The following is a 22,228-nucleotide window of genomic DNA, read 5'->3' as shown; positions in this document are numbered from 1 at the left end:
TATCCTATTAAGCCAGACGTGGTAAGTTAATTTTTGACCGCTGTACACTTTGAAATCAAGTTTCGGCCTGCTGAATTCTTAAATTGTTCTTCCACCCATCCAAGACAATCCTTTTTTTGAGATTGCTAACCAGCTTTCCAATGATTTGCTTTGCTTTAAAAGGGATAAAGGCCACATATCAGAAAAGGGAAGGAACAGTTGTATGCACAAATCCCTGTTCAGTTTCAGCACTGATGCCAATGAGAATCATTTTTGAAGGTGACATTTTTAATGCTGTTGCAACATTTTAAAATTAGCTGATGCAGCAAAATACTCAAGCGGGCATAACAACCTTTACTAACTGCTGCAGGGCAACACAAGAGAAAATTCATTATTTTCACTTCATGAAATCATGCTGAAAAATTTAGAATATAAAGATGCAATATGCAGGTAAAGATTAAGTAATAATTTATGGGCAGAATTTTCCCCCCGTTGGGGGGGGAAGCTGCGCCGCCGTTTTACATTGGCGGGCCAATTAAGGCCCGCCCAGCGTGACATCCACACGGGAGTGTATGAGCTCCTTGTGCGGGTGGGGGGAGGGATTCCCTGAGGCTAAGCACTGCCTCAGGTAGATCGGCTGTACATTTAAAAATCTGAAAAATAGAAAAAAAAATTCCCTGACATGTCCCCTCATATGACACTGTCACATGAGTTGGGACATGAACATAGCTTTTAAATACACTTTAATTAAATTTTTTAAAACCTCCATGAAATCTTATCCCACCTGTGGATGAGGTTTCATGCTTTTTCTAATGCCCGCCAGGGCTCCTGGCCTGCCCGCCAACCTTAAGGTTGAATGGGCAGGTCCATTAATGAGTTCAATGACTCTGTCTGCCAATGGCCTCAATTGGCCATTGACAGGTCAGTGGGTGCACAGCTGATACTGCTGAGCCCCCGCCTACCTGAAAATTTAAATTGGGCAGGGTGACGTCAGGAGTTCCGACGTCATCCCGCGTCATTTTATGAGTCGGCGAGCGGGCCCTGCCCCCCGCTTGCTGACTGGAAAATTCTGGCCTATTAGTCAAACTGATGATCAGAAAATAAAGAGCATGCATTCTGCAGTTGTTGATGCAGTGGTATATGTTATCATTATGTATATTAATATCCTTCAACATCCCCAAATAATGCATACTCAGGACAGCAAAAATCTATTTAGAGCATTATTGATTTAGTTAATAAAACTAAATTAATAGATTCAAAGCTGCAATCAGTGTAAATTCATCATGAAATGGATTATCACCAGCCACAATATTGCATATATATGGTTTTGCTGTGGGTAAAAGTGACTGATTAAAGTGGTATGCACCCCGAATTTTATCTTCTCGTTTTATTAGATGCTTAAGCATCATAGAGTGCACAAAAAATTGTTGCTAAGTCTGTTAAAAATGCCATAGAAAAGCACTAATTGCCATTTTCTTTCCTTTTTTAAAATTACCAATTCTCTTTGCTTGAGACCCTAAAGTAGGAAATTTGGGAAATACATATATTGTTGCTCCTCTTGTGGCACAGGTATTGATGTTTCACCACCTATCGCTTTTGAATTCACAGTTTGTAAAACATTGTTGGCCCTCCAATAACAAGATCAATGAAGCTTTCAAGATGTACCTTTAAAGACGATTAATTTGATTAAAAGCCTCTAACAATGTAATACAAAGGAAATGCACCCAGTCAGTACAGTACATACATTAATGACATTGGAGGGAGTTTTAACTTGGAAAGCAGGAATTGGGTATGTAAGAGGGGTTAATTCCAATAAAATTGTAAGCGTGTCAGCAAACTCCAATCCACCAACCTCTGGCTTTTAATCAGACAGGACAGAGGATGAATAGCCAACCCACTCACAAGGTATTGGGAAATGTGACAGCTGTAACAAGGTGAGGACAGCCTTGGGGGGATCTCCTTATGACCAGAAGGAATGTAGCCTCCTGGACCCCCAAACCCTTCCCCCTGCATTGGTGTCAGTGACCAGGATGGGACCCTCCATACCAAGCCCCTCCATCAGGCTGACTTATGGGCAGGGAATCTATCTGTAATTGACCATATTTACAACTATAAACCAGAATGTATCTGTGCATTGCTTTCAGGAGACGGTGCATTTCAGCCATGAGACTTCTGACAAGTTCAGAGATGTTTCTCTGTCTTTCCTGACTAACTTAATAACTTTAGAGTTCTCCGTAATAAGGCTATTCAAACCTCATCACTGTCAAGAAAAGAAAAATACTTCACTTGTTCAACAAAATTAAAACTTTACAGTTGCCCACCCTGTTCTTCTTGATTCTATCATATTCTTTCTGCCCTTAATTGACTCTCATATGTATTCTAATCTCTTGTTTCCTACTTTTCAGTTTAACAATGTTTATGTGTCATTTATTGTTCAGCCTGAATATTCTCACCATTCATTAGGGAGGTGGAACTACCTTCAAAACAAATTGCTATTTGGTTAAATTCAAGAACCCAGAAAAACTTGCTCATAATGCACTAAATGTTAACTGAATTCTGGCCTGCAAACCTTGAAAGTTTTATAAGTCCACTTTAGTATTTGATTGAACTATTTTTTAAAAATGGCTGCTAGCCATTTTTCTTGGTGATGTTACAAAAATAATGATTTACAAAGTTTTTAAGTGGACTGGGGCCTTCTATATCCTACAAAGATTATAATTCAAAATCTTTTTACAATAGTCCCAATTTGTGCCCACCTTATTCGGTAACCTGTCAAAATGTCATCATCATAACTTTGCAGAGGAGTGGGACTGGGGGCGGAGCAGCAATATAATGCTCTTTTTGGGCAATAGATGGCTGACTTCCATGGAAGGAAATGTTTTTAGAGCTAATCTTCTTTGCTTGTCTTTTAAAAGTCCTATTAAAGTAACAGCTCTGAATATACTGCATACAGGCAGTTGTGTTTTTCTTCACCCTTTCACATGATGTGGGCATTACTAGCTAGGCCAGCATTTATTGCCCATCCCTAATAGCCCTTGAGAAGGTGGTGATGAGCCGCCTTTTTTTAACCAATGCAGTCCATATGGTGTAGGTACACTCACAGTGTTAGGGAGGGAGTTCCAGAATTTTGACCTAGTAACAGTGAAGGAATGGCGATATAGTTCCAAGTCAGGATGGTGAGTTCAAATCCTAACATGACCTTAGGTATTGAAAATAGATTTAGATGCCTTCTGAAGGCATAATATTTGTGCTTTCAATATGGGTGGTACGGAGAAAACTGTAGTGGTATATTCCCAGTGACTTGCTACTGTTGAAGGGTTACCCCATGGGGTACCCCATGGGGTAATGCCAAACATGATGAACCAATGCCAGGTGGAAGTGGGTCTGACTAAGATATGCAAAAACAATGATTGACAATTCTTAGGATATTACAGGAACTTGTGTCATTTCAAAGTAAATCCAGTTATTCCAAGTTGTCACCTGTAGAAGACAATACCAATTTAAGCGCGCATTTAATGGCTTTTAAGACCATTGTTGTGCAGACCAATTAAGAGCCAGTATTATGAGTGGTGAAAGTCTTAAAGCAACTGCACGGTTATGTCATTGAAATTGCTACTTTTTGAAAATTTCCCATATCTGTAAGTAATCTGTGTTTCGTCTGTTTAGATACAGTGTAGAAAAATAGGTGAATAACTGTATTCTGTTTCGTTGATTTAAAGTGGCTATTATATGTTTCCTGAATTTAACATGGCACCATGTGTGTCCACAATGTGATATCCAGTTTAACCAGTTTAGCCAGTAAACTGGCTGTGGATTCTGTTACAGAAATTTCAGAACAAAAGTCAACACAAAAATTGATTCCTCTTTTGCAATTAAGTAACACCCTACGTGAGTTTATTGGCAAGTCTTATTGGTTAATCTAGTTTGTAAGTGGGAGCGATGCTTATCTTGCAATTACTGCATGAGAAACAAAATAGGAATTTTGTTATGGATTTGTTGGGAAAAATTTGAAAATTAGACCTAAAGTACAGGAAAACTTTGATCATGAGACCAAAGCCATCATATTTAAATATCCAACTTCCGAGGCCTGAACATGCGTTTTGTTTCACATAACACCAAATGTTTCCAAGAATGTGCAGATCCCCTCTGTTTAAATAATCTGACAACTTGCCATCGTGGTTCGGCTGTGTAGTTAAAATATTTCAGATGAATCGCTTCTAATTTGTCAAACTGTCACAAAAAGTGATGCTACCTTTTCAAAACTCTGTCATTAAAGCCTTTCAAGGTTGAACAAGAACCAGTGTCTCAATCATGTTTTGTTGTCTAGAATAAGCAATGGGATTGGGGGAGGAAAACTAAATTGAGTGTGATGTGTCTTGTAGCAAGGTCTTAGACTCTTTCACTGACACTGCAGTTCTTCGAGAACGAGTTCTTTAAAGTGCACCAAAAGGATAATTATTTGTTGTTTATATAAAAAAAAGACAAATCAAAGACTGCTACCATACCACTATGGAATTGAGTTGCCATATAGTGTGTACTTCCTGACATTCTACAGGCACTTTTAACCCTGTCTGTTTGGTGGGAAGGGTGATTCAGTAAGAATCATTGTAGAGTTTTCCTGTTGGCTTCCATTTTACCTGTGCAGTTATTTTGGTTGGCTGAGGCTGACAGAAACAGGTTGGTGCTTTGTGAATACATGCAAGTCAGTATCTTATGCACAATTAGGACCCCAGAGCTATTTTCACTCAAAATTTACAGAAGTTTGCTCAACACCCAGCCCGCCAGTAAAATCAAGTGGCCTCTCCAAGCTACTGAAGCAGTATTTAAAGAGGCACTCAGCTGCAGCTAATTGAATCAGAGGGTCTGTGTGCTATTTAGATTGCCTGGAGACTTTCTAGCTTCTGGATCACTTTCTGACAATTTTGCATTATGTAGCTTCAGTAAACTCAATCCCTGCTTATCATGAGTGCTATTATTGCCAGTTTAATTTGGGTAGAGGAAGTAAAGGAGCAACAACAGCATTATAATGAGGAAGACCATGAACGTGAAAAAGAAATTGAATTTCATTCTAGACACAGTAATTGTCTTCCATTCATTTCTCACCCAAGTATCAATGTAGGGTGCCTTTCCTAAATAAAGGTTTCCTAACTTAACTGCTCCTAAGAGGCACTCTTCTAGTGATCTCAGCAAAGCTATTGAAGACTACTCCTGTTGGGACCTTTGAGACAATTGTGACCATTGCCTGAGCTTGTAAGGACCTGACTGCAGTCTGCTGCACTTCAGATGCTACCAGGGCAGCCCAGCCAAACTGGCTTCATTGTTCCTGGCACCATTGTGAGCATTGGCTGATGGTGCGGAAAGATTGGGAGTGCTGCACCCAATTTGAGGCTCTTGTGAGGCTGGAGCTCATTACTTCCCACTAATCTGTACGAGAGCAGACCACAGAAGATGTGATCCCTTGAAATCTCTATTCAATCCATCAGTCTGACCAAGGTGGACACCTGTCTCTCCAAAGTGGAACCCAGAGCCTGCCATGTCAGCTTCTGAAAAGCTGGTGGCATTAATATCTTTTGCAGAGACCAGAGAGCATTGCCGTCAAAGGTGGCCATACTCTGCAAAATAGACTGCTGAGTGCTGATGTCTTGCAAGATAATACCACAATGGTCCAGAACTGGACTCCTCCTTACTTTCAATATAGTGCCAAAAACCCTCAGCAGACCTTCCAATGTCTTTTACAATTTCTTTTTAGCGCCTGTCATTTTCCTATTTGTGGCTCTGTCACTGAAACCTCCAGCAGAGCTGCAAAAGGACCTTGACCTCTGGCAAACTATCACCTGGACTGTTCCCAAAACAAGTGCCTGCTGCTGCTCTCACATGCTGGGTGTTTCACTACATGCAGATCCCTCTAGATCACTGTCAAACCCACACAGGCTGCCAGTATCTGTACTGATGCTTGGGAAGTATGAGGCGCTCAATCCTGTGTTCCACTCTAATATACTGAATACCAGAATAATTTGCCACCTGGTATGGTGCTCGATTTTTCAGACTTTAATTATAAAATGCAAATGAAGTAAATGGTTTGTTTTATAAATGATGTATTAAATTATACTGCTGTATCTGCAAAACTTGCAAAACAATAAAGACTTTTAAAAAAAAACCAACAAATGTTTATTCATAGGTGCTAACTTATGCTATGCAGAGTCAATTTTATGTTTTATATAGCTACTTCTGGTGTAAGACCCAGGGGCTTAGAGTTATGCAGCAAAATCTCCAAGTAAAATCATACCTGCTGCTTTTATTACTTATATTTACATTTCCCAAGTGTGTGGTACATCCTAAATTAGAAAGTGCAGAAAAATATATTTCTTTAACTTTTCTGAAGAATTATAATACTTGATTGACACAAGTGAAACTTCTAATTGTGCAAGTTTAGCTTACCAATGATGCCCTGAAAGCATTGTCAACTCCCTCATGAATTTTTATGGGTTTAATAAGAAAAAATTATGCATGAGTAATAAAAAGGTCTCCTTGCACCTGGCATCAAATTTTGCTGTTGACACACTCTCAAGGATTACCTGCCTGAAAATTATCAATTGTACAGAGGAAAACAGTGCTGTCATTGCAAACAATATGTGTATATGAAATATATGTCCATTTCTCTCCAGTCTCCTCCACACTATTTCTGTCTTGCCTGGGAGTTAGTTTTAAGATGAAAAGTATGTAAATATATCTTTAGGAGGGTAGAAGTATTTATGATACGACTTATCATTCACTGATTTCCCCTATGTGACTTCTGGTCCTCCAAACACTGAGACCTGCAGATAAGTTTAATTTGTCCTTTCTATGTTTTCCCTTTCTCTGTGCTTACATTGTAGACAATCTTTTCCTAACTCCCTGCTTGAAAACGGTTTTCTTTCCACATTTTCTGGCATAGTTTCCTGCTTTTATCCTCTGGCTTTGAGTTCTCAACCCTGTTCCCGACCTGCTCCTGCTGTACTGGTCGCCTGGCATTACTGCCTCTGTTTGTCGCCAATATAAACCACTATTCAGTACTATTATACTTTGCCAAAACTGCTTACTTTATTTTTATTCATTCATGAGGTGTGAGCATCGCTAGCTAGGTCCACATTTATTGCCCATCCCTAATTGCCCTCATTCTCAGAGGGCCTTTTTTTTTAAAGAGTCAACCACATTGCTATGGGTCTGGAGTCACATGCAGGCCAGACCAGGTAAGGACGGCAAATTTCCTTCCGTAAAGGACATCAGTGAACCAGATGGGTTTTTATTGCAATTGTCAATGGTTTCATGATCAATATTAGACTTTTAATTCCAGATTTTTATTAAATTCAAATTTCACCATCTGTCGTGGCGGGATTCAAACCCATCTCCCCAGAGCATTACCCTGGGTCTCTGGAATACTAGGCCAGTGAAAATACCATTATGTCATTGCCTCCCCAATGCCAATATTCTCCTTCAATCCCTCTCCCCTACCTCTTCTACGCTCATCTCCAACAGTTGCAAGGAACTCATGGATACTTTGTCACTAAGATTGTAACTCTCCATTCAGTTGCCTCTGTTGCTTTCCTCCCTTCCCCAGTCCACCTGGCCAGTGTTCCTCCAGGGTTCTGCCCTGCACTAGCCCTGAACTCACATCTTGCTTCAGTTTCTATCCTATCTCTGCTGCTGCCCTCTCTGAGCTCATATTGTCCGTGAGACCTATCTCCTCCTCCCTTGATATTGTTAATGGTTCTTTCTCCTCAGGCATTGTTTCCCTGTCCTACCCTCTCCAAAGTCCTTGAACTTTGTCACCTCCAAATCCTTGCCCATCTTCCCCAGAACTCCATGTTTGAATTCCTCCAGTTAGGTTTCTGCCTCTGCCACACTCCAGGAACTTCTCTTAACAAAATCACAAATAACATCCAATGTGACTGTGATCATGGTAAACTATTCCTCCTCTTTCTCCATCTGTTTGGACCCTTCGACATAGTTGACCACACCAACTTCCTCCAACACATCCAGCTGCTTAGAGCTGGTTCCATTTTTATCTATCCAGTATTAACCAGAGAACCACCTGCAGTGGCTTTACTTCCTGCTCATGTTCCACTACCTCAGATGTTCCCTAATGATCTATTTTTAGCCCCCCTTCCTATTTCTCATCTCCATGCTGTCCCAAAACCAATTCATTTGAAAGCATATAATCAGGTTCCAAATGTTTGCTGACAGCTCCCAGTTGCAATTCTCCACTGCTTCTCTCTACTCCTACATTGTGTTGAAATTGGCAAGCTGCTTGTTCAACATCCAAAACTGGATTAGCAGACATTTTCCTTAACTAACTATTGGGACAACTGTTGACTTTGGGCCCTACCACAAACTGCATTCCTTAGCCACCAAGTCTATCAGAACCAGGCTGTTTGCAACCTTGGTGTTGTATTTGAACCTGAGATGTGCTGACACATCTGCACTATCACTTAAGTCGTCTATTTCCACCTCCATAACATCGCCCGACTCCATGTGTGCTCAGCTTATCGACCACTGAGTTTCCCCCAATCATGCCTTTGCTGCCTTGAGGCTTGACTATTCCAATACATTCCTGGCTGACCTATCTTTCATCTTCCACAAACCTAAGGTCATCCAAAATTCTGCTTTTCTAAAATGTATTCTTTCTTGGGATTTGGATGTCACTGGCAAAGCCAGCATTTGCCCATCTCTAATTGCCCTTGCATTGAGTGGCTTGCTGGGCCATTTCAGAGGGCAGTTAAGAGTCCACCACATTGGGTCTGGAGTCACATGTGGGCCAGATCAGGTAAGGACAACAGATTTCCTTCCCTAAAGGACATTAGTGAACCAAATGGGTTTTACAGCAAATGACAATGGTTTCGTGGTCATTATTAATGAAGACTAGCTTTTAATTCCAGATTTTATTAACTAAATTCTAACAGCTGTCGTAGTGGGATTTAAACCCATGCCTCCAGAGCACCAGCCTGGGCCTCTAGATTACTAGTCCAATGACTGTACCTTACTGCACCATCTTCCACTCATATCCTGACTCACGCCAAGTCCCTTCCATCCATCTCCCTTGTGCTCCCTGACCTATATTGGTTCTTGTTTAAGCAATACCTTGATTTTGGTCCAGTGGAGAGAAACCTCTGAAGATAAGCCATTATGCTAGTACCTGTAAGTCATGGATGCCAATAGGATTTTGATGCTCGTCAAACTTTGGTGATCAGGTTACCATATCACAAAATTATTTTAATATTAATACAACAAATTCACTCTTTTAAAAATAGGTGTGAGGTTTTAAAGTGACAGCAATCAAGACTGATACAGTCTCTGCCAGAACCAGGAGAACAGCTTCAAAAGCTTCAGTCAATTAAGATCCTTGACCAGACCCCTGAATGCTTGGTACTATCTGGATATGAACCAAAAACTGTTTGTTTAAAGTGGACAAGGTTTGAGATTCAAGACAATTGCTAACTCCAGATTCCACAGGTTTTAAACAAATTAAAAGAAATTTGGCAAGGTCAAAAAAAAACAATTTACAACATATATCTTATACCCTAACTTTCAGGGTTATTAAGAGATACATGTGAATTAACAGGCAAACTCTGGTCAAACACACCACACTACAATAAATAGCAAATGTATCCAAGACACATCCCATTTTTTTCAGCAAACCCATCCAGATGACAGTAAACACTGAATCAACCAATCTCATTAAAGGTCTGTCTCCTTCGCGAGGGACTCTAACTTTTCACTTTTGAAGATCAAGCCTCTGAATTTCCTCAAAGCTGCTCCAACTTAGACTGCCTGAACAGCTGCACACCCCCCTAGGGTTTCAGTCTTGTCTCCCATAGCCTCTACTCACTGGCCCAATTTTAGCTCTTTAATAGCTAGCTAGCTTCAGTGCGCTGGCACTGCCCCTAGATTTCTGTAATCTCCAAACTCCTCAGCTATATCATGCTATAAATGGCTCTAAGGGCTTCTTCTGAGCCCTAACCCTTTCCACAGAGACAGTGACCTTCTGCTGCCTTCTCAGCTCTCCAGGACTTCTTGAGCCCTAACTGCACGGAGATAACTAACAGCAACACTTATGCTGCCTGGAGCCTGCTAACAGCAGCCCCCATTCAGTATGGCCTTTTCCCCTGCTGCAAAGCACACTCTGCCCCCAGCAAAAACACACAAATTGAAATCCTAGAACCTTCTTAAGCTCCACCCATCTCCATGACGACTTGGCTTCCCAGGGCTCACTGAATGCTTTTAGATTAATTATAGCTTTAACTACCAAAACAAAACAATTCCCTGGGCTGCAATTCTTCCTAAGAAATTTCTTGTCTCCAATTCTCTAGCTAAGCAAGCCCACTGCTGTTTATAATGATCTTACCTTTCTAGCTGTTAACCCCTCAAATTGGCCTTTTTGGACAGAGATGAGGAGAAATTAGGGGTCGCCTTTTTAGGACTGAGATGAGGAGAAATTTTTTCTGAGGGTTGTGCAACTTTGGAACCCTCTGCCTCAGAAGGTGATGGAGGCGGGATCATTGAATATTTTTAAGGCAGAGGTAGATAGATTCTTGTTAGGTAAGGGAATCAAAGGTTATCAGGGTTAGGTGAGAATGTGGAAATCGAAACACAAGATCATCATTGCTATAAGATCAATCTTATCAGAACTAAAAATTACTCAAAATATAGCAATGAACCATGAAGGTATTCCCACAAAGCAAGCCTAACTAGATACTCTCATAGGGTGGTGATGATCTGTCAACTGAAGTGCTCTGTTTCTGAAAAAGTGCTCTAGTTTATTTTTTAAAAAATCAAATTTCTTCAAGCGTGAACTAACATCAGAATTTAATAGACCTTGGGCTTGTAGCCAACCTCCTGCAAACACTCTCCTTTTATGTCAGTTGCGCCCTCTCCTTTGTCATTTCAATAGATCTATTAAGGCGAAGGCTGAACACATTTGGATGTTGCTGCACCACCCCAACTTGCCAAAATCACACATTTCAACTTTGATTGGCAGCCTCGCAGCACTGTCTGCCGCTCGCCCTCCTGAAATGTTTTGCAAAAACCACCAACTACCAGGTAAACAAAGCCAACTTCTTCAGTTAGAATATTGTGTGTCGGTGGGTTCCCCAAGACAATTTTGAGAGCAATTGGACCGCTATCCTTCCAAAGGCTGGCCCTGCTATCACAGCACTTCACATCATAGCCCTGTAGATCTAAATATATCATCATTTAGAGGCACTGTAAGATATCACAGAGAGAGAAACCCCCAGATATGATAACCTATATAAGGCAGAGGATACCCAACCCATCTCACACATGGGTCTTGACCAGTTCTTGCCTACAAAGTACAGACTTGTGTTCTTTCAGCAAATCAGAGATTATTAAATATCACAAAGAAATACAAAGTTAATATTTAACAAGGGCAATAGATATACAGTGAGACTCGGCTCCAATATTCCTGCTTCTGAGCTGTCTGGGGCACAGGCAGGTCTTCTCTTCAATTCTACCATTGTTGTTACACAAAGGTTTTAACAGTGTATAGCCTTGAAAAACAATTTCATAATAAAGCAAGCATTAACTCAAACAGATAATATATTGTGTCACATAACAGAACGGTTAAACTAATAGAACTAATTATATCTTCTATAAGCATGAAATGTGTTACAGCTGTTGCCCCTGCAATGACCCTTATGAGTTGGTGTGTGAGCCTCCTATCTACATAACATTCCCTTTATCAGGGTGAGCTACGTGCCATCTCACACATACACACCTGTACTCCAACATTGACAAACTGACAGTTTTCAGTGAAGCTTACTATCGTGCTTTGCAGTCCAGCCTTGACATTGCATTTGCTTAAGAAGAATGTTACAGAATGATTATTATTGACAAGCCATAAAATGTACTAAATGTTAAAGTACCCAGAGGGAACAGGAACAGAGAAGGTAACAAACCGTGGATTGTTTTACTTGCTTCATTGAACAAGTGGTCCTTCAGCTTCCAGGTCACTAGAAATCCGGCAACTGAACTATATTCTGATATACATAGTCACAGTTTGACTGATGTGACTCCTGTTTAACGTCAACATGGTTGATCCTTCTTGCTCAATTAGGAACGGATAAAAAAGTGATCTAGCGAGGTGTTACCCGTACTTGTACCCATCACCGCAACTTTAACCCAACTCGATATTGTGTGGCTCTAAAAATGATCAAATTGCCATGTCTGAGCTGATTTGTCATGAGCGGCAAGTGCGTTGGACAATGTTGCTCTAAGTGAGTGAGTCACTGTGAGAAGAACGCATGTGGTGAAGCAGTGACCATGGAGTATAAGGCTATATGGGGAAAAGACCTCTTGTGAGATGGGTGAAAACCAGCCCCTTCACATTCCTATTCTCTTCTGCTCTGCAACCTCATACCCAAAATTCCAGAGTCTGTCCTGTGACTCACCTTGAGGAGTACCACAAGAGATCCATCATTTATAAAATGCATAAATTTAGCAGATCTTCTGTGACATTGTTCACATTTTCTTTCGGAGGTTATGCTGTTTTATAATCTAGAGATTACCTACAAAGTGTGACAGGGAACGTGTTACAAGTAGTAAGTGTTCTAAATGCAAGGCTAAGTGAATCCCTTGTGAACTTGCTCTAAATTAGTTGGAGGAAATGGAATGTCCTTTAGCTAGGTTTGTACTGGATATTCCTTGTTGACTTGCAGCACAGCCCAACATTGAGGGGGGCACTGAATACTAGGCATCATTGTAATAAATGGAGTAATGTTACCTTTACAATTACATTTTACCTTTAGCCATTACCAGTGTCACTCCCTGTGACACTTCACTTGTTTATCCCTACTCTTATTTCCTCCCAGCTAAAAAATTCTCCACCCATGCTAATATATTACCCCCATTTCTGCGAGCCTTTATCTTCCATATTAATTTTTTGTGTGGCATGCTACGATCTCCATGGAGACCAGTAACTTTTAAAAAGCAATTCGAAATTCCAGTTCATAGCTGAAAGGATGATACGACAAGATTCCATGTTTTAAGACTTACTCTAACAAAAGACTAATAACGCTATTGATTGACACTATCTTTGTAGCCAATTAATACTTTATACGACAAACAGAAAATTCCCATTTTTATTTTAGCACTACCGAAAACACACTTCACGGATACTTTATCCTGTCCTTTAAGTAGACATTCAGTTCTCCTGGATCCAGTCCAAGGGTGATTCTTAGCTCTTGAGTGTTTACTTCTGTTCTTTTCCTTTCTCAGCCTGGGAACATTCAATGTCAGAACAGTCTTTCACAGTCAATCAAATGGGTATATTGATGTCAATGGTAGTCAGTCTGACATCACCTCTAGGATCCAGCGCTTTTGTCCATATTTGGACCAAGGCTGTAATGAGGTCTGGGGTCATATGGTCCTAGTGGAACTCAAATTTAGCATTGATGAACAGGGTATAGATGAGTAAGTGTACTTGACAGTATTGTTGATAACACCTTTCATCACTGTGTTGATCATCAAAACTATACTATGGGGTGGTAATTACAGTAGCCGGATTAGATTTGTCCTGCATTTTGTGAACAGGGCAAACCCAGATAATTTTCCACTTTAATAAAAGCAAAATGCTGCAGATGCTGGAAATCTGAAATAAAAACAGAAAATGCTGGAAAAACGTAGCAGGTCTGATAGCACCTGTGGAGAGAGAAACAGAGTTAATGTTTTGAGCTCTGAAGAACGGTCATACAGACTCAAAACGTTAACTCTGTTTCTCTCTCCACAGATGTTGTCAGACCTGCTGAGTTTTTCCAGCATTTTCTGTTTTTATTTATAATTTTCCAATTTGACGGATAAATTATAGCTATGTAGCACAAGTCTCCAGCCAGGATGTTGTCAGGGCCCACGACCTTTGCTGTATCTAGTGTGCCCAGCCGTTACTTGATACCACATGGAGTATAAGAACAATAAAATGCTAAATTCGCATCATATTTGGCTAGTTCAAAACTGTCAAAATAGCTCTAAGCAAATTCATCTTAAGATCGCAGTCCCTACACTTGTAATTCATGCTATTGTCAGATATCTGTAATTCATGCTATTGTCAGATATCTGTAACAACAAAACAATTGCCTAAATGCTGGCATTTGGTAAATTTATTAGTTAGCAAGACAAGATACTTTTATAATATATATATATATATATATATATATATATATAGAGTGGAGAATTTCATTCTGGATTTGCTATGAGTCTTATATGGAGAATACTTTGCAGATTTTATTTCAATTCTTCATGAAACCCAGTGAACATAATTAATCTGCAATGTATCATTGAAGCGTTTTGTCTTGCACTCATCAGGACAATTCACAAGAATATCAAATGTAAAGGGAAAAAAAATTTATACCTCATGAGAACAGAGTGCCGATTGGTTAGCAAGTGGAATCTGATTGGTAGTAGCATAGCCATGGAGAATCAGCACTCTCTTCTCCTGAAATATAAATTGTTGTTCCCTTTACATTTGGAATTCTTGCGAATTGTCCCAATGAGTGCAAGACAAAAAGCTTTGAATGTCTTATTTCAGCAATACTCAAATTCTGTTCTACCAAACGACTATTTTTAACCTGCAACAGTTAGTTTATTGTGTATTTTCAATAGCATCTGCAAGTATGGCTTCTTTACAAATGTGTTTCAACAGATCTACAGTTGAGCAACAGGCAATAAACAAACAGAGGCAGAAAGAGTTTCCTAATGCAAGACAAGCCAACACATTTAACAAGCAATAATTAATTCTTTGTCATTTTCATTGGTGGTTGTGGGTATTCTCAAAATACATTGAATCTTTGCATTGAAAATGCAATAAACTCACTGACATTCTAATTATTAAGGAAACAGACAATGTGATGTACACTCAGCTATATGTTGTCTAATCCTGCATAATGGGTACAAAGAAGCACCACAAACGACAGTGACAGGACATTCCTTGCAGAATATAAACTGTACTAGATAGACTGCCTCACTTGCAAATAATTCCAGCCTAAAGAAAGGAAGAGATTATTTTAAAGATAACACAGGAAGTTTAAGGGATTTGGAAGATTTAAGAGCTGTGTTCCAAAGCTAGGATTTTATTGATCTGGCAGAGCAGCAGGACACTTGCACTTTGTTGAATAAGTTAAGGGTGAGTGAATGTCTCATTTGCCTTTATGTTCAAGAAAGTGTTAAATTCAGATAGGCCCTGGAGCTTTTTGAAAGGGGGTGATCCAAGCTAACATAAATAATTGCAATAAAATTTGACACAATGTATGTATGAATACAGTCAACCTGCCAAAAGTTATCAACAAAATTTCATGCACTCAGCATTGGGAAACCAGTACATCAGTAACGTAAGGTCAAATGGACAAGAGGTTCCATTTTAAGAGGTTTGCAATTTTCCTGTCTCCCAAAAAAATGAAAACCAAAATTATTTCAACAAAATCAGATCAGAATGGGTGAAGGATAAATACACAGCTTTGGCAGTTTTCATTGTATTTGAAAATTACATAGCATTGTCATTCTAAACACAAAAATCAAGCTTATTCTTTGAAACATACCTGTACTCAAAAGTCACAAGGAAGCATTTATGGCATAATCCAAGACAATTTAGACAAAGGGGTATTATTTCAACTTGCCATCTGGGCAGCAAGATGGTGTTGCACATTGGGTATCTGCCAAGAAAATCGAAATGTTTCTGTAATGAAATGCCAAGTCGCAATGCCAGTTTTATGCCTGGGTGCCAAGTTGAAAATGTACCTCAAAATATGGAGAAAAGAGGAGACACATTTCTTACATTTGTTTCTTAATAATTGAATAAAAAGTCATGATGTTATAAAATGTATGTTGTTTTAAAAAGAGATACGCACTATTTTGAAATTGGTGGTTACATTGCCTTACGATGCTAATTACGATTTGAGTAATTTTACTGACGTTTTGGTAAATTGCATTTTAATAGTTGTAGAAATGTTTTAATCGGAGAAAGTACTTCATAATTAGAGTGCTTCATAGCTCCACACTACCACGAATCACACAAACAGATAATGCAGATGGACAAGCAAAAAATAATTTTCTCAAAGGAACAATAATTGCTTTCACAATCGATCATGCTATTCCTAAAAGCATTGAACACCCATGTAGAAGAGCAAAATATGCAAATCTCGTTACTTAAGAGTCTACTACAAAAATAAACCAGGAAAAAGGTGACCTCCTGGAGCTCCGCAAGGCATAGATTTTATTCTCAAGTGAGATCTTAATCACTAATAACTGCTACTCATTATTCAGGAGCAGTCTCGCAGTGGAAATAAAAAATAGATTTAAATTAGCTTTAAGTTGAAGGCACCAAATTATAACTTAATTTCAGTAAATCCAAACATATTTAGCAACTTCAACCAAGCATGTTACATTCTAAATATTTGTATCTATGCCCTAGATTTTCACAGAGTCATGGAGACTCCGCACCATATCTAAAATAGTGCCGGGACACAGATCCGAAAGTCAACCCGCCCCTTCCCCACCCCAAAATTTTTGGCAGATACTATTCCTGCCAGTAGGGAAACAGACAGATCGTGACACACACATGGGGGAAACCTGAACCTAGCAGAGCCATTTGAACTCCGTGCTGATCAAACATTTTCGCTGGAGTAAGGGCCTTATTCTGCAATGTGAGAGGGTAGTCATAAATACTCGTAAAACACATAAGATATGCGGAACTGTCAAGCTGCAAAGTTAATTAAATATCCCAGTTTTAAGTTTTGAGGAAAAAAACAGCCTGCCTGTGTCTCTGAGTTGAAAACAAATTGGTGCTTACAGTTTCAATAACTATTTGTTGACATAACCTTAAGTGCTATAATCTTAGCATTAATACTGCTTGACCACTTCCACAACCTGTCATTATCAAAGTTGGGGGTTGTATGTTCGCAGTCCGATTGACAATTCCACAAGGATATTAAGGGATTAGCTGTGTTTGATGTGGGGGTGTTTGTTTTTATAAGAAATTAAATACTTGAGATAATTTAAATGAGTGTTTTTAATGGAGAGAAGTTTGTAATAGATATTTAGAACATTATTTTCCTTCATCTCAGACTGGCTCCTGAAGTCTGCCCATGGTTGATACTGGGTGAGTTGGCATGGAAGATCTAAGGGCAAAGGGTAGACATGAGCTGAGGCAGGGGTGTGGGCTAGAATTGCTAATATTGAACCAGATAAGTGGGATTAAGTCCCAGAGAACTAAGGCTGGCCTTTTAACCAGCCACCTTGGCACTTGGCAGCATTCACTTGGCACATAGTAACTGCAGTGTGTGCTGTCTACAAGATGCACAACAGCAACTCTCAATGCTCCTTTGATACCACCTTTACCACCCAGAAGAGCAAGGTTAGCAGGTGCATGGGAATACCACCACCTGCAAGGACCTCTCCAATTTGCACACCATCCTGACTTTGAAAATACATTGCTGTTCCTTCACTGTCCTTCAGGTCAAAGTCCTGGAACTAACTCCTTAACAGTACTGTGGGTGTACCTACACCAGATGGACTGTAGCGGTTCGAGAAGGTGACTCCCCAAGAAAGGATGGGCAATAAATGCTTGCTTTACTAGTGATGTCCACAGCCCATTTTTTTTTAATTATTACAAAGTATTCCTTTAAGGGCCTAATTCCATACAATATAAGTAACACACTCAAAACTATGTTTTAAATGTATGAGTAGCTTAAAGCATTCAATACGTACTGGATAACTGGGAATGAATATGTGGTCCTGTATAGCTTATCTGTATGTCCATGTTAACATCTGTAAATACATAGACTCTTGTGTTATATGGGATACGCATGATCAACTTGCTAACATAGCATGAAATACACATATTAATGGTGCCTTTTTATGTTATACTGTAGATGTTTGTATTTTATTCACATAATTTCTGTCATAAATTTAAGTTCCATCTCTAATTGTTAGACAACAACCACATATATCTCCAGTTTAATCAGATATAAAGGCAAAATACTGCGGATGCTGTAAATCTGAAACAAAAACAAAAAATGCTGGAAAAACTCAGCAGGTCTGACAGCATCTGTGGAGAGAAAGACAGAGTTGACATTTCGAGTCCATATGACTCTTCATCAGAGCTGAATACTACGCTGATAACTCCATTCCTCCAGGACCCCTGCACTTTGAACATTCTTAATCATGTGATATATTTTTCTATAGGTAAAATGCGATCAATATTGGCCATGCCGTGGCACAGAAACATATGGAATGATTCAGGTCACCCTATTGGACATGGTGGAACTAGCAACATATTCTGTTCGGACATTTGCACTCTATAAGGTACAGAATCAATTGCTGCATGCATGTGTGTGCCCAAACTACTTCGATGATTTTTCTGATGCCTGGACTTGAAGAGGACGAGGCAAGTAAAAATACACACAAATGGTTCTGTGTGCAGAGTGGTGAGAGATATGAAGGTGAGATCAGAGGTGGCCTACACTCCTGCTCAGTACTGAAGCAGCTCTGTATTTCAAGGTGCCGTCTTTTAAATCATATGTTAAACCTCATCTGCACTATCAAATTGATGCAAAAGACCTCAAAGGCACTATTTGAAGAAGAGCAAGAGAGATATCCCTGTGTCTTGACCAACGTTTATTCCTCAAACAACATCTAAAACAGATGATTGGCTCATTTCTTTCATTGCTATTTGGTGTGTGCAAATTGGTTGTTGTGTTTCCTACATTACAGTAGTGACTACACTTCAAAAATATTTCATAGCAAAGCACTTTGGGGTGTCCTAAGATCATTAAAGTTGCTGCATTAATGCAAGTTATGATTTCCAAAATTCCCTAGGTTCTAGAACAGCCCTAGTAGATTGGAAGTTAGCAAATGTACAATGCTAATCAAGAAAGAAAGGAGGGAGAAAACGGAGCTACAGACCAGTTAGTCTGACATCAGTTGACAGGAAATTCCAAAATCTATTATCAAGGAAGTTTTAACAATGCAGTTAGAAAATCAAAGAGTGACCAGACACAATCAACATGGTTTTATGAAAGAGAAATCATGTTTGACAAATTTAGTAGAGATTTTTTTTAGATAACTAGCAGTGTAGAAAAAGTTGGGCTAATAGATGTAATATACTTGGATTTTCAAAAGACATTTGATGAAGTGGCTGTTACACTTATAGCATTTATAAGATTGTTATGTTTTGGGGCTGCGCCTTTAATTTAAGGGAGCCACTTAACCTGTTCTGAAGTCTGCCTGACAGCAAGCCTTGGTGATTTGATTGTTAGAGATTAAAGGGAGCCCAGATTGTTTTACTGGGAAAAAGATACAAGGTATTTGCACTTGGAGACAATGGCAGTAGCCAGTGTGCTAACAGTGGATAGACTGTGAATCTCCAAAGTCTCAGAAAAGTGTTGCGAAAGTTGGGTTGTAAACAATTATGCTTTATACTGTCCATTTACTTACACGATAAAAGTGAGTTGGGGTCTCGAGAATAGTTAATCACATTTCTACCTGGATACAAGGCTCATGTGATTCAAATTAACCATGGAGATAGGCTTTGAGAGAGGAAGGGTCTAAGACATTCCTGAAAACTCTCAACCAAGGTTAATCTGCCAGGATCTGGGAGAGCGAGAGCATTTATTGGCAGAAAGATTCACCACTGGCAGGAAGGTGGATGGGAGCTTATATTGGACTGAAAAGACCAAATTCTTGAGAAATTAAAACTAGTTGGAAGATTAGCCTAGTTTGCACAAGAGAAAGTATTAATTGGCTACAAAGGTAGTGTCTAATCAGTAGTACTGTTAGTCTTTTGTTAGAGTAAAAGTCTTAAAACATGGAATCTTGTCGTGTCATCCTTTCAGCTATGAACTGGAATTTCTTTTTCAAAGTTACTGGCCTTCACGGAGATCGTAATATGCCACACAAAAAATTAATATGTAAGATAAAGGCTCGTAGAAATTGGAGTAATATATTAGCATGGGTGGAGAATTTTTTAGCTGAGAGGAAGTAGAGAGTAGGGATAAACAAGTGAAGTGCCACAGGGGTCAGTGCTGGGGCCTCAGTTATCTACAAATTATATTAATGACTTAGACAAAGAGACTGAAAGTAATTCTTAATGTTTGTTAATGATACTGTCCTAGTGGAAATGTATTCTATGAGGTGGATATAGAGAGGCTATAAAGAGATATAGGCAGGTTAAGTGAGTGGGAAACAAGGTGGCAGTTGGAATATAATGTGGGCAAGTCTTAGAATAGAAAAGCAGAATATTTTTTAAAAGGCATGAAATTTGTAAATGTTGATGTTCATAGAAACTGGGGTTTGCTCATACAAGGAACAGAGAAAGTTGGCACAAGGGTACAGCAAGCAATTAGGAAGACAAGTAACATGTTGGCCTTTATTGCAAGGGAATTGGAGTACAAGAATAAGGAAATACGGTCACAATTGTATAGGGCTTTGGTGAGACCATGCCTGGAGTACTGTGTGTAGTTTTGGTCTCCTTACTTAAGGAAGAATACACACTCACCTTGGAGGCAGTACAGTGAAGGTTCGCTGGAGTGGTTCCTGGTATGAAAGGGATGTCCTGTGAGAAGCTGAGTAAATTGGGCTTATACTCTCTTGAGTTTAGTAAATGAGAGGTGATCTCATTGAAGCATACAAAATTCTGAAGGGGCTTCACAGGGTAGACATTGTGAGGTTGTTTTCCCCTGACTGGGGAATCTAGAACAAGGGGGAACAATCTCAAGATAAAAGATCAATCATTTATGACTGAGTTGGGGAGAAATTTCTTCACTCAGAGAGTTGTGAATCTTTGCAATCTCTACCAAAGAGAGGTTTTTGGATGCTACATTGTTGAGTGTATTTAAGGCTGAGATAGATTGTTGGTTTCTCAAAGAACCGAGGGATACGGGGAGTGGGTGGGAAAATGGATGTGAGGCAGAAGAGCAGCCATAATCATATTGATCAAGATCTATTCCTGCTCTTATTTCTTATGTTCTTAAGCCTTTCTTTCTTTGTGATTGAGATGATGAGAGAAGCCATGTGAGATGGCAAAGTCAAGGGGAACACCATAAAACACCAAAGTGTTTCTCTGAAGTTTAGGTTGAATTAAAATGGGTACGAGAAAGTAGCAATGGGCATTCTAGATTTCTCAAGTCACTAAAGGACCAGCAATAGATGCCCTCACTGATTATCAGTTCTCTTGACCTTTGCCATACCAAACTGCCACTCTTATTTTTGACTTAAGTTACTGCACCTGTGGAAGGACGTTAAATAGTGTTAGTTAGAGATTCTAAATAAACTTCATTTTCTGTAACCTTACATTATATGTACATATTTTTGGACAAATTAAATCACAAGGCTGCTTAGAATTGCTCTTTTCTCATCAGAATGGTTCAAGTGAGAAGCGGGAAGTGCGGCAGTTCCAGTTCATGGCTTGGCCAGACCATGGTGTTCCAGAATACCCTACTCCAATATTGGCCTTCCTGAGGAGAGTTAAAGCATGCAATCCCCCAGATGCTGGTCCTATGGTGGTTCACTGCAGGTACGTGGAGTTGAAATAATTTTAGAGCTGAAATGATAAACAGAAAATTATAAAATGAAGTGAATATTTTTTGACATTCATGCATGATCTTGTGACTACCTATAAAGGATGTGCCAGCCATTTGCATTTTGCACTGACTTTCATCCTTCTGGGACTCTAGTCAGTATTTTCTGACAAAACTCAGCCATACATGGTATTGCACCAGGCTTTCCCTTCAGCATTTACTCCAAACTCTAATGGTTGAAAGAATACCAAAAACTTTAGGGGCAGGATTTTTCACTCGATGTGCGGGCACACACCTGACATCCCCGAGTGTGAAATAAAGAGCATTGACGTGGCCGAGCATGCCAACGTCAATGTTCACTCTTGCGCTAGTTCGGTCGGTGAGCGCACGCCGGAGTCAGCAGCGCACCCGCCGACAATTAAAAGGCCTATTAAGGCCATTAAGTTAACAATTGTGCTGAATTTTTCACTGCCCATTCAACCTAACGGTTGGCGGGCAGGCGAAAAGGCCAAACAGCCTTTGCATTTTTTAGGAAACCTCATCCACGGGTGGATAAGATTTCCTAAAGCAAATAAAAATAAAATAAAAATTTTACACTTGAATTAAAAACATGTCCCTGCTCATGTGACAGAGTCACATAAGAGAACATGTTTTATGACATTTTTATTTTGTTCATTAGTTTTTTAAACAGC

At 39.5% G+C, this 22,228-nt stretch overlaps 1 protein-coding gene across 7 annotated transcripts in view; it reads left to right on the top strand.

The window, feature by feature from the left end:
• Nucleotides 1-22,228, top strand: part of ptprfa (protein tyrosine phosphatase receptor type Fa) — a 509,773-nt gene that overhangs the window by 448,164 nt on the left and 39,381 nt on the right. For all 7 annotated transcript variants that reach the window (XM_041207577.1, XM_041207574.1, XM_041207576.1 and 4 more), the window contains 2 exons: nucleotides 18,205-18,324; nucleotides 21,378-21,532. In XM_041207577.1, coding sequence (XP_041063511.1) covers nucleotides 18,205-18,324; nucleotides 21,378-21,532 — 275 coding nt within the window. The remainder of the gene's footprint in view (nucleotides 1-18,204; nucleotides 18,325-21,377; nucleotides 21,533-22,228) is intronic.

The sequence above is a fragment of the Carcharodon carcharias genome, chromosome 16, assembly GCF_017639515.1.
Source record: "Carcharodon carcharias isolate sCarCar2 chromosome 16, sCarCar2.pri, whole genome shotgun sequence".
Classification (NCBI taxonomy): Eukaryota; Metazoa; Chordata; class Chondrichthyes; order Lamniformes; family Lamnidae; genus Carcharodon; species Carcharodon carcharias.
This window is presented reverse-complemented; position numbering and strand designations above follow the sequence as displayed.